The 12,578-nt window shown below is 39.4% G+C and overlaps 2 protein-coding genes across 10 annotated transcripts in view; both read right to left on the bottom strand.

The window, feature by feature from the left end:
• Positions 1 to 26: 26 nt before the first annotated feature.
• Positions 27 to 7,313, bottom strand: LOC117425686 (tumor protein p63-regulated gene 1-like protein). Of its 2 annotated transcripts, XM_058993099.1 has the most exons (6): positions 7,220 to 7,313; positions 6,280 to 6,540; positions 5,505 to 5,596; positions 4,943 to 5,119; positions 4,282 to 4,435; positions 27 to 3,807 (listed from the first exon to the last, which is right to left on the bottom strand). In XM_058993099.1, exons 2-6 carry the CDS (start codon positions 6,391 to 6,393, stop codon positions 3,613 to 3,615), a joined length of 732 nt encoding a protein of 243 aa, XP_058849082.1. In that variant the 5' UTR covers positions 6,394 to 6,540; positions 7,220 to 7,313; the 3' UTR covers positions 27 to 3,612. The 2 variants fall into 2 exon arrangements, with proteins under 2 accessions (XP_058849082.1, XP_033898735.1); XM_034042844.3 differs by lacking the exon at positions 7,220 to 7,313 and having other exon boundaries at positions 6,280 to 6,746.
• Positions 7,314 to 8,337: 1,024 nt separating this feature from the next.
• Positions 8,338 to 12,578, bottom strand: part of LOC117425596 (histone-lysine N-methyltransferase PRDM16) — a 220,319-nt gene continuing 216,078 nt past the window's right edge. For 7 of the 8 annotated variants that reach the window (XM_058993086.1, XM_058993085.1, XM_058993084.1 and 4 more), the window contains 2 exons: positions 12,393 to 12,567; positions 8,338 to 11,170 (listed from right to left, as the gene is read on the bottom strand). In XM_058993086.1, the coding sequence (XP_058849069.1) occupies positions 11,036 to 11,170; positions 12,393 to 12,567 (310 nt within the window). In that variant the 3' untranslated portion in view covers positions 8,338 to 11,035. The remainder of the gene's footprint in view (positions 11,171 to 12,392; positions 12,568 to 12,578) is intronic. The other variant, XM_058993089.1, reaches the window with a different exon arrangement.

Raw genomic sequence — 12,578 nt, 5'->3', positions numbered from 1 at the left:
TCAATAATACAATAGTGACAACTGTAAAAAGTTCCAATACATGAGTGTATAGTTTTATTTATACATTTTCCCTATCATAAAAACACAGGTACATTAGCAAGAAACATTTAAAAATAAATAAAATAAATGCGTACATAGCAATAGGCAGAGAAATACAATTAACCATAACTTGGTCTGTAATGTTCCCTTTATATATACAGTGTGTGTGTAATATATATATATATATATATATATATATATATATATATATATATACACACACACACACGCAAATGTATAAAAAAAACAGTAGTCCATGTTAAAATGAGTTAACAAAACGGTAACAAACTTATTCCACAAGGATCGTAATTTACAGTCAAACTGTCCAGTTAAAACCAAGTGACCTTAAAATGCATTCATTATAATGTAATTGGGTCTCTAAAATAATTCTAGTGACCGATGACACAAACTTTGTTATGCTTTAGGATGGATTTCGATTTTGTAAACCAGAAAGAAGGGGGGGAGAGAGCTGCATTTCTGTCTAAGCTGCCAGACACAGTGGCATTTATAAATACAGTATTATGCTATCATCTGATTGTGGTGTTGTTATTTTTCTTGCAGTGCAGACTGGTCATTGCTGTGCACACAACCAAAACACAGCTGATTTTAGAGCAGTGTTGCTTTCGAAGCCAGTTTGAAAATAGACCACCTTTCTCAATTTCATCACAAAAAAGAGCATGCGAGAAACATGTCAACATGAGTAAAACACAAGCACATCTGAGGTCAAAGGAGGCGCCATTGGATGCCTGAGTGTGTGAAGAACCCAAGCAGCCTCCTGTATGAGTTGAGAACCTTGTTACAGATCTGATCCAACTCCAAAATGAAACCACAAGCTCGGTTAAATATAAGCATTTACAGTTAAGGTGCTTATCTTTGGAAGTAAAATCCTCTTAACTGCTTCATTTTAGATTTAGGGAAACACACCACAACGAGAAGAAACAGGTAAATTTAAATAAGACACACTGTTTTATTTCAGAAATGTACACATTGTCTTACTGAATGCAGCCCAATGCATGCATGTATCTTAACTTACTGCATTTGTGTACGCTGACTACAGCAAGCTGCCTAAATCTGCTTGTTGGCTCTCAAACACTATGTTGTTAGCTAGCAAGAAACAAGGTCAAACAATTACAACATCTCAATTAATAGGTCTGGAAATGCCTTTGGGGTTCCAAGCGTATTCTTCCTCTGCTAATGCAACTTTCTAGGCATGCTCAACCCCCTTTGGAAATAAAAGGTTTGAACTGTCTGATGTTTAGTTTAGACACTGCTCTAGGTTGCTCTAATCTGAATATAGAATTGAAAACCTCTCCATGTCCATAAGGTTCTTTCTCGTACATTAAAAGTGGCATCTTTCACTTCTCCCTGGCACCACTGGAGAAGAAGGTTTTTGGTGTAATCACAGCATGGGCAACCACAGGAACAGAATATATGTAAACTGTTTCTTGTAACACATTTTGCAGGAATCAAGATAGCTTTAGCTTCATTTTGACATGTCCAAACAAGACCTCAAAAACTAGCGATAAACAAAAATAAGAAATGTACACTTGCTTCATATAATACAATCTAGTTTTACAATAAAAAATATTTAGCTTTATTACAACAAAATAAAATAAAGAATTGTCCACAGTATCAAGTCACACTCTCTCCGTTGCATTTTAAAAGTAGTGTGATTTTCTCCGGTGAATTTACTTTATGCAATGTCCTTCTAAAACCATGCTAAAATTGGTAAATGCAACATTCTTAATTTACTGGATTCCATTTGTAAAAGCCAGAACTGAATAGATTAACTGGTTAATTTTCAGTGGCAGGAATTCTAGTTGAATAAACTATTTTCTTCTAACTTTGGCCTGGTTTCTGTTAGTTATGGTCACTTTTAATATTTTAAAACCCGTATGTACACACCAACAAAGTCATTCAGTAGAACACAATCAGTGTGAAAATAAATAACCAAAGCTTTAGAACGACAATTATTTTTTCTCGAAGTAAAAGAACTCCCGTAATCTAAACATAGAGCACATAGCACCAGCACAGTTTATTAGACAGTAACACTAAAGATTGCAAAACACTAGATTGCTGTGGCATAGATGCAAAGCCAAATGATCTCAGCTTAAGTAAATGTACTCTATATTAATATTAAGTTGTATCTTTCATTTTACACAGGCACACTCAAACCTTTGCTTGATGTGTTTAAAACACTTTTTAAAATGTTTTTTAATTTAAAAAGGTTAATTTAAGCCCCCCACACATAATTCAATTCACACAACATTTATACCTTTTATGTAACATTTTTGCATAAACTAAACACACCAGATCTGTCAAGAGTGGGAATAAGCAAACTGATGGTAATTATTTGATTAATATCATAAATACAGGCTTGTCAATTCATTCAGCAGCAAATACAGCCAGTTTTCTGAGAAGCGCAGCTACAGACTGCCTGCAGCTACCTATCTGAAGTACAGCACTGACCTTCAAGTTCATCTCACTGGTTCAAGATCACAGATACATGAACATCGTTCCAGTTAATTTCACTTATCCTAAAATATGGGTGTTGTGCTTTTGTCACCAGGAGGGGCTTTAGTTCTGCATGCAATGTGTAAATGTGCATGGATTACGAAACCCTGTTTTTCTGCCATGGAGCCTAACCGCTATGTGTTAGGTTAAAAAAAAACCTCAACTTACCCATTGATTCGATCTCAACATCAAGCAAATTGTGCTACATTGGAGATCAGATAAAAAGCCCTAATTGTCTAAACGATCAGAGGCCAGAGTGATAATTCCATCTCCCACAACTGCCAAGGGCTTGTCACACAATCAAATGTCAGTCCTCTAATCCCTTCACTTTAATATCAAAACATAACAATGCCAAAACAGCTTCAATCCAATTAGGGGCTGCTGCTGAAGCTTGTGTTAATGTGTCAAGAATCTAGATGCTGCCTTCAACTCCCTTACAATAAAGTCCCTTCCCACTGGCATCCCAGAGACAGAACGCTTCATTTCGGTTAGCGGCAAAAGTGAGTGATTACTACACAGGGGAATCTGTACCTGGATCTGATCTGATCCAAACAAATAAACAAAACAAAAAACAGCATACACAACAGATAACAGCTTGTGCAAAAATACTAAGAAATACATCCATCCCATTACCTACAGTTGGCTTTCCACCATACACACCACAGTGCATCATGCATTTCTGTGTATTCCACCAGAAAACAAGTATTTTTCAAAACAATACAGATGCCCCTTTTTGCAAGTGTTCTGTTCAGTGGAAGAAGTTACAGCTGTAATCTAAGCGACACTGCAGGGGTGACGACGCATGGCACAAGCGTTTGGCTGTGGGACTTTAGAGTATGGCTCATGCTGTACCTTTATAAATCTGACATGTGCTGTCTATGCCGAGGCAGTTATATTGAAAGTAGCCTCATGGGTTTAAGTTAAGACCCTGCAACAGTTCAACTATGGGTCATTAACTACATATGTATACACACACACACACACACAAACTTGTATGTACTTGCACTGTAAAATAAGACCATCCATGACATTAACAAGTCCCTTTAGCTAGATGGTTAGTTAAAATCCGATTTTGCCTCTGGTCATGGAGTAGCCCAGCTTGGCCTCGTTGTTAATGAAGGACATCAGCCCCACGTAGGTCTCGATGAGAAGGGGCCGCTCCAGAATCAGGACTCCGTTAGCCCTGCCGGGGAGAGGGGAGTCCTTGTGGGCCGCCTTTACCGCCTGGATCAACTGCGTCTGGAAGTTGTCCATCTGCAGAGCACAGAGAGAGAGAGAGAGAGAGAGAGAGAGAGTGAGGAGCAGTCACTGCGACAGCTGATCCCACAACGCCAGCGGACGCAATCTTGAATACTGCAGGCAGCAGTAGAGGAACTGAAGTCATCTGTGTGAGAAACATGTGTGCCTCATGCTAGAAACAATACATTATAAAAACTACAATCAATGTGAGCTGTCCCTTGTTTCATTCATTTGCTTTGTTGCTGCGGTTGATTTTTTTAGACGATTATAGGATTACCAAACCGTTTTGGCTATGTTGGCTTTTTTTTTTTCATTCCGTGAGTTGGTTCTTATATTTTGCGCTCTGTAATGAATCTGCCAGTCTTATGTTGAAGTGTTACAGGTCGGGCTGACTGTAGTTTACTATTTGGCAGCCCTATTAGTAGTATGGTAGTGTTTGCCACACATTTTCATAAAGGTTTACTCCGTTACGCCTGTTCAGTCATTTACCTGACAAAGGGAAGCAATCTTCTCATCAGCGTTGGCCATGGGGTGCTCTGTGAAGGTGGTGTAAGGCATGTCGGTGGACCAGGGGTTCCAGCGGTTCATGAAGGACGCTCGGGGACGTTTATCCCACTGCACCCGGATACCATACCCCTCTCTCCTGCAAAAAAAGAACAGAACACTCTGGTGAGGGAGCCGTTTAACTGGGCAGAAACCAGCTAGTGCTGCTACATGCAATATACTACAGATCTCATTGCTAAATTGAACTGCTGTCACCAACAATAATACAGTCATTAATAAACTACAGCAATACAAAATCACCATCACAGGGACAAACCCTCCAAATGTGCAATACATTTTACTCTTCTGAATCTATGTATGCAATGAACAACAATTATATAGATATAGTTACATAGTTTCTATGTAATACTTTATAATGCATATTATTATTTTTAATTTACAGTACTGTCATTTGCTTTTGAAGGATCCCTCTGCAACTTACACCACAAGAACAGACAGGCCTGCTCAATGACAGGGAACAAGCAACACAACAGAGGGCACAGACACATAAACCTTCCGGAACTACTGCCCGGAACTATTCTGCAAGGACAGAACACAGCAGTAAAGCTTGGTGCAGAGCTGCCCTGAATGAAAGGGACTGACTCACTTGTTGAGGGACTTGGGAGGGAACTGGAACTCCCCGGTGGAGATGGTGTCGACAGCGTTGAGAGAGACTCGGATCACCTGCTCACACTGGAGGTTGATGAAGTCGTACTTGCACACCAGGAGGGACCAATCTGTGAGGAGCACCAGGCGCTCTTTCTCGTTGTTCCAGTGGTCTATTCTGTGTGGAAAGAGAGGAGAGAAATAGTTTCTCAACAGAAAATAAAAAAGTAGCCTGTCCTCAAATTAACACACTTTTGTGCGTCTTATTAAACTCATAGTAAAACCAGGAATGAATCAAACTGCTATGTCTTATTTCCATCCGTGGAGATGCAGAGACCAAGAGGTGTGTTGCTTTTGTGGCTATATCTCCCTACAGTCCTGACTTTTTTTTTTTTTTTGGACGCAGAACACACAAATGATAGGGCTATTTAATCTTGCATTGTTTCCACATTCTTTGTCGCCATCTGCTGTTTCCTAGCAGTACTACACATATAGGCAGATTCTACAATAACCTCTGACAATGGTATAGAGCGGCTTTAAAATCTCCTCCACTGGTCACTCACTCTGCGAGAAGCCAAACGCTCTGGACCTCCCCGTCTTCGGATGGCAAGGCGACCGAGCGGATGTCATTCACGGCCTGCTCAATCGTTCCTGGCTGAAACAAACAAACAAAAAATATATATACTATATTATCAAGATATACTGTAACCAATACAGTATATTGCGGTATACAGTTTGCAACAAGTCTGACCACTTATTGATATATTTCATTTAAATAGTGTAATGCATTAATGACCAAGCGATGCGGACTATGGTTCTGTTTGTGACGTATTACAGCTGAAGCCGAATATCATTGGTCAGCCAGCTGATCTAGTTCAGGGAAATGCTTAGAATAAAATATTTACATTAATAGTGAAAATGTTCTTATATACCTTGAATACAGGATGCATTTAGCAGAAAACCACACATACAGAATGAACCCACCTCGGATAGTTTCTATACAGCTACAGTAATATTATGCACTGTCTCTGAACAACACAAAGCACTAACAGCAAGCGACATTTCTCAAATAAAGCACCAGGCCTTCTCCTATGTACCACCTACACTGCACGACTGACCACTGTCGTTTTCTTGCTCATCATTTATTTCTCTTCTGTACATTATTTTAGAATTACAGTGCGACAAACATGCATGCATGCATTTGGTTGTCAACAACAATAAAAACTCAAAATACTAAACTTACGCATTTATTTGCAGGCTACAATTATGTAGATGTATGATTTATTTATTAATCGATATATTACTAATAAAACATAAACTGGCGCGGTGTAAACTCACCCTGAAAACAAAGTAATCTTTGACTTTAGCTTGCATTGTTGGATTGTGAACTTGGAAAGGCGTCAGGGTCTGCAAAGGTGAACAGCAAGCAACAGAAGCCCCCCCTCCGTGCATGGTCAGGGAACCGTGCGGGGACTGGTGCACTCCCGGCCGGACCCCCCCTATTCCCGGTGGGGTAAATGCTACCTCCACGCCATCTTCATTTCCCCCGGTGTGGAGCACAGCTGCGCCGGGGCTTTCAGGTTCTACCGAGTCGTTGAGCTGCAGCATGATTCGAACGGTGATATTATTATTATTATTATTATTATTATTATTATTATTAAAGTACCTTTACTTTAGTTTTAAGGCAACAAAAAGCAAAACAACAGGATTGTGATCAAATCGGAACCGTGTGTTTACAAATAAACACAACAGCTAGCACGGTCCCACGCCACCACCAAATCACTATCCAGTCTATCTAAACAGGAACTTCACATGCGTTGCTTTTCACTTACTTCCGCGTTTGACTTCTTAAAGTTGCAGTCCGGACATTGCAAAGCCTCAATTACTATTCAGACTCGTTTTTGTTCAGCAACTTACACACGATATATACTTCTTCTTGGGTGTTTGTCTCATTAGTAAAGTATCATTAATATTATTATTAGGCTATATGTAAATATTGTATCAGAATTATACATGTGCAATGAAAGGCACAACACACACCTTTGATCTACATCATATTGCATAGCACCTGTCGCCCCATCCCAAGCAACACGCCTCCCTCCTTTCTCCCGTGTGCTTCTTCTGAACACACCTGTGCTGCATGATATAGGTAGGGCATACCACGCAGGTAAAGCACATATGTTGCATTTCAATATATTTTAATACATTTCCAAAAGAAAACTTGTGCTATTTTTTTTTTTTTTTAAATCTCCAAAAGGGAAAATAAGATTGTTCTTACCCTCCTGGTTCTGCAAACCACGTGTTCTGAAAATAAAAATAAAAACTAGAAAATATGTTTCTGCTGGTCTGTTTTAAAGACAGCAACGCACAGGGTTTGAAACTCACACTAGCCCTGCACAAAGTCTTGGCTTCAGAACTACACTGGATTAGGTATTTTATTTAAATGACCTGGAGCCAAGCATTTGGTGGTGAACAACCCTAATTGCTACATGGACAACTCCTATTAGTTAACTGCCAGACTCAGGTGAGACTTATTCATGGTGAGATACAGTAAGTGCAGCCAGTTCAGCATTGATTTGCCATGGGCCTGATTGTTCAAACGTGTTTCAGTAATATACTGAACATGGAAAGGCTTTTTATATGGGAAGTTTGATTGAAATGGCAGTGGGCCGGACATGTAGCAAGAAGAACAGACCATGGCTGGACCAAGGAGATACTAGACTGGATCCCAAGAGATATAAAGCGACCAAGAAGAAGACCTCCAGGAAGATGGCAAGATGAAATCAGGAAACACGCCAGAGCAACGTAGATGAGGGATGCAGCAGACATGCTTGTGTGGAAGAATCTTGGGGAGGCGTTCGTCCATCAGTGGATTGAAAAAGGCTATTGTACCTTTTTTTTTAATAAAGACTCAAAAGGGAGATTGTATATAAAAAGCACACAGGTTTTATTGCATATCAATCTCATGTATAAATTCTTCATAGCATTGGAAAGATTACATCTGGTATACATTCCTATTCTAAAGAATTAACATCAGAATCAGATTTTTTTTTTAATTTATTTGAATGGAATTGCTCTAACATCTTTCATAATGATAATTATCACAAGCATCAAAATGAACTGCAATTTCAGAAATCGGTTTGTGTTTACTTCAGATTACTCTACAATCTGTCCCAAGTTCATTTTTTCTCTCTCTCCCACAAGCATCATTTCTTCAGTTTAATATCTGACTGCCCGTTTATTTTGCCAAGGCAGTAAAAAGTCTCTTGTGAGTCTGCAATGTACAACCTAACCACATGTGTACAATAAGTGCATCTACGGATTTTTACATTTCATTTTTAAATACAAATGTTCACAAACGGACACCATAATGACCGCTAAACACAAGTCATGCAGTTTTTATAAACAGAACCGAGGCAATATACAATTCAGATCCAAAATGAAACAAGCACCATCAAGTTTTGAACCTTCACATCCATTTTCTTATATGAATTCCAGACATAGACAACAATCTTTTAAAACAATATACAGTTTTGAAACAAACTATTTTATTCAGGTCTGTACTGTGACAGACGATCAAGACCAGCCACATTGGATTACTATTTATTTATTTTTTTAATATATCATTTGGTCAAACACATTTTAATTTGCCTTGGGTGCCGGATATGCTTTTAGAAAGCTGGTAACGTAATTAAGAAATGTGTTTATTTCCCCATTTATTTACACTGTTAGGGTAGGGGCCCTTATACAAATTCACAAAAATACTGTATTGATGTGTGTGGGCTGGTGATTTTTATTTTCAACTGAGGGTGCCCTCTGCTGGCCACAAACACAATGCACCATTTCTTGTTTAATGCATACAGCACTGTATGGGATAAGAGAACTGGACTACAACATTTTAATTATTCTGCCAGTGTTGATAATTTGACTGGAAAGATCTGCGGCTGTGTAATCTTCATCATCTTATTCTACATTCAGGTCTCTCTCTCTTGCCTAATAGAAAACCAGGAAGAAGGAGGTTTAACCATTTAAACCCAGAATTGTTCCAACCCATTATCAGCATTGAAAACAGAAAACAGAGAGAGAACACCAAACCCGGTATGCTGGACAGACAAAGAACAATACATTATTCTATGGGATATAGTAAAGACTGCCCTCATGCATTTTCTACCAGCAAGTTTAAGTCCGAAGTGCAGTGGATGAATTCAACAGGGTGCCAATGGAGTGGTACCATTTAAAGTGTCTGCAGCATTTCCCCATTCACAATGCCCTTGATTTTGGAAACAACTAGGAGTAGGGATTTGGGAACACGCTATGACGTGGTTGCAAGTACTTAGCTGTACAATTAAACAGCTCCTTCTGGGAATTATAAAGCTAATATATTTCATTATTTGACATTTTTAGAGATTTGACATTATGCAATAAACAATCAAATCACACCAAGTCAGCATCAAAAACAAGTGAGGCTTCTTCATACAGCAAAATGAATATTTGTACTGCCATACCAATTCACAGGTCTGCTCCACAGTCCGATAATAAAGACGTCATGGGTTTCAGAGCATGCTGGGAGGAGACCATTATCAGGTCTGTAAAACATTTAGAATGTGCCCCCTCAGTACGGTCCTGTGTTAATACATAAACCACCCTTTACAACAACAACAAAAAAATTCTACAACACAGCCAGATTTATTCATATTACTAAAAAACATTTACACAACGATTCACTTTCTTTCTTTTCTCAAATGTAGTTTGATTTGATAAGTAAATAGCTAAATTCATCTTTTACAAATTTGGCACGTTGGCAAAACCACTTGTATTGAATTGAGCATTGTATTGCATTTTTTGAAGATATACTGGGGTATTCTCAGCTGTCACTTTTCATCAACAACAACACCCGCCCCCCCCCCCCCAAAAAAAAATAAATAGATTACACAATCTCCTACTCCTAATTACAGATTGAACAAGTCTACAGAAAATCAAAACAAACGTCAACAAACGACGATAACAGCAACAGAATAAAAACCCTTCAAGAAAAAATGATTGTCGGAGAACAAAACATCGTCTACGGGTTATTTGGCACAAACCACTTGTCCTACATACTTCCTGGTTATTGTACATACAGCAATATTACACAATTTTGGTCCTTCACTAAGTAATTATATTAACATTATATACCATGGTGCCTAAGAAACAATACTGTTATTATAGAACAAATAACATACAAAAAAGCAAAAGATTTATACAAATTAACTTAAATCGAACTAGAAGAAAGAATGTTGATACAGTATTGGCCCCTGTGGGAAATAATTTAAAGTCCAAATTTACTGGATAAAATATTTTTCTTCATTACTATTTACTTACTTATTTGTGGACTAGCCTCTTTGAGGAATGCATTGTCCTTTTGAGAGCTTTGTATTTCATTAAATTATTTGTATTGTTATTATCATTAATTACTACTACTATTACATGTATTACCGTTTAGCTGCTTCTTGTCATAGTATTTTTCACTGTGCAAAAGCTCATTTGTGTGGAATAAATATGTTGTGGGCATTAAGGTCATTGTTGAAAGGTATGCTGACCCAAGGAATGAGGTGAAAAAAGGTCCTTTAGTTACCATCTGTGTGGAGGCAACCTTACTGAGCTTGATCTGGAAATGGAATAGGGGGGCAGGAGAGGGCAGGGATTCTACCCCTCCTGTTTCCAAAGGGGCGTTCAAACTATCCAGAACTCTAAAAACACTCAAGAGGGCCAAATTTAGAAAACGAAACTCAAATCAATTCAATGACAAACTCTTTGAAAAAGCCACAGCTACGATGGTGGATTATTACATCTGTAATTTAATTTGTTATGGAAGGCCCCTGGCACACACTGCCAGCCCCAATGTGAGGACTCCCTATTCTGACCATGCTAAGCAAGGCTGCCTCTTCCACGCTCTACAATCTCTATGCCTGGTTCGCTGTGCCGCCCGCTGGGGTGAGAGAACCTGGTCCCCTGGGCGGCCCTGTCCAGCTCTCGTTGAGACGGAGGTGGTCCCAGTTTTCCCAGTGTGGCCTGGTCCCTGGTCCCTGGTTCCTGGTCTCTCTCTCTCTCTCTCTCAGATGTGGTTGAGGGGGTGAAAGCTCCCAGGCTCTGAAGCGCCACCACCCATGTTCAGCCAAGCATCCAGAGAATTCTGGGAGGACATGTGTAGAGGGTTGTTTTCAGACAGAGACAGCATCATTGCATAAGCCTGTTAAATAAAACACAAAAATATATCTATTATACAAGACATTACTGTGCCGCATCCCTATGCTTTGTGTACCGTTATACTTTTATATAAAATGGAATGCTGAAATATACTTTTATAACTTCATACGCAGCGTGTAGGGTTATTGATGTCATCTTGTGCAGTTTGGGAAAATTATTTCATTTTAAATAAGAGACACTCTACACATGACGCATTACCATAGGAAGATTGTACTCTTGAACCGCTACTAAACATACAAAAGTGCTGTTGTTTTTTTTTAAACTAAGCTGCATGTTTTATGCACAGGATACAATGTGCTGAAACTTTGACAAATCCTTTCCATTGAATGTTCACTATAGATGCAGCGCGTTAACATTCACTCAAAAATATCTCTCCACTGACTTCATCTGACAATCCACCAGTTTGAGGTTTGGGGATCTCCTCACAGTTTTCACTGCGATACAATACTTTACAAAATCTGCTGTGGGTGTCTCACGAGCAAGCATCTGGCAAACCAAACCGACACAAAACATTCAAAACAAATGAAACTGCTGACTGACACCCAAGTACAATCAGCTGCTGTTCACAACTCGCTAGCATTCAGAAATCTCTGACAACACAGCCTGTTCCAGTGTTTAGGATGAACAGAAGGGTTTTGAAAGAAAAATACGTGCCTCAATAGAGTTAGTAAAAGAAAAGGGACAGAGCCATGCCTTTCCCCTCCCACGTTCGAAACAGAGATCCAACTCATGGCCCCGCCAGTGTATTTATGAAAGGGACGCCACACAGACAAGCAGAGTGCTTTTGCAGAGAGAATGTACATCCTGGTCATCCCAACGCAGTAGATTTCAAAACAAGTCCACATCAGCAAGTTTCTGAACAGTACTCACTAACGAACTTGGCGTTTGCTTATTCACTGGCTCGTCTATTCCAACCTCAATTAGATCCTTCAGTCTAGCTAATCGTTTCCTTCTGCGGTCTCCAAACATGAAACCTTTGTTTGTTTGTTTCGCCTTCTGTGTATGAGATTCGTAAAGCACTAAAAAATATTGATGGAAATCACCACCGATACAGCTAATGCTACAGCCTTGGGGTGTGGATAAAAGGTACGATCCTTGATGCTTCTCGTTCTCTGTCTTTCTTCTCGTGATAGTCATTTCTAACCTAGCTTGCCTGCTGCCTTTATTAAAATGTGCATCATACACACATTGGTAAAGTCACATACCTGTGTTTTAGCCTGTCTGTACAGGGTCTCTTTTAAAGTCTCCGATTCTAAGGAGGAGTTAAACATGTCTTTAACTTCAAAGGGTTCCTCTGCGGTCTTACGGAGATCCAGCCCCTTCCCAAAGGTCGGAATCTGCTCCAGTTCTAAGAGGCCCGCTTCGTCCTCATCAATACACCTGCACCAACG

This window comes from Acipenser ruthenus, chromosome 20 (assembly GCF_902713425.1).
Source record: "Acipenser ruthenus chromosome 20, fAciRut3.2 maternal haplotype, whole genome shotgun sequence".
In the NCBI taxonomy this organism is placed as follows: Eukaryota; Metazoa; Chordata; class Actinopteri; order Acipenseriformes; family Acipenseridae; genus Acipenser; species Acipenser ruthenus.
Note: the sequence above shows the minus strand (reverse complement) of the source record. Positions and strands in the feature narration are given on the sequence as shown.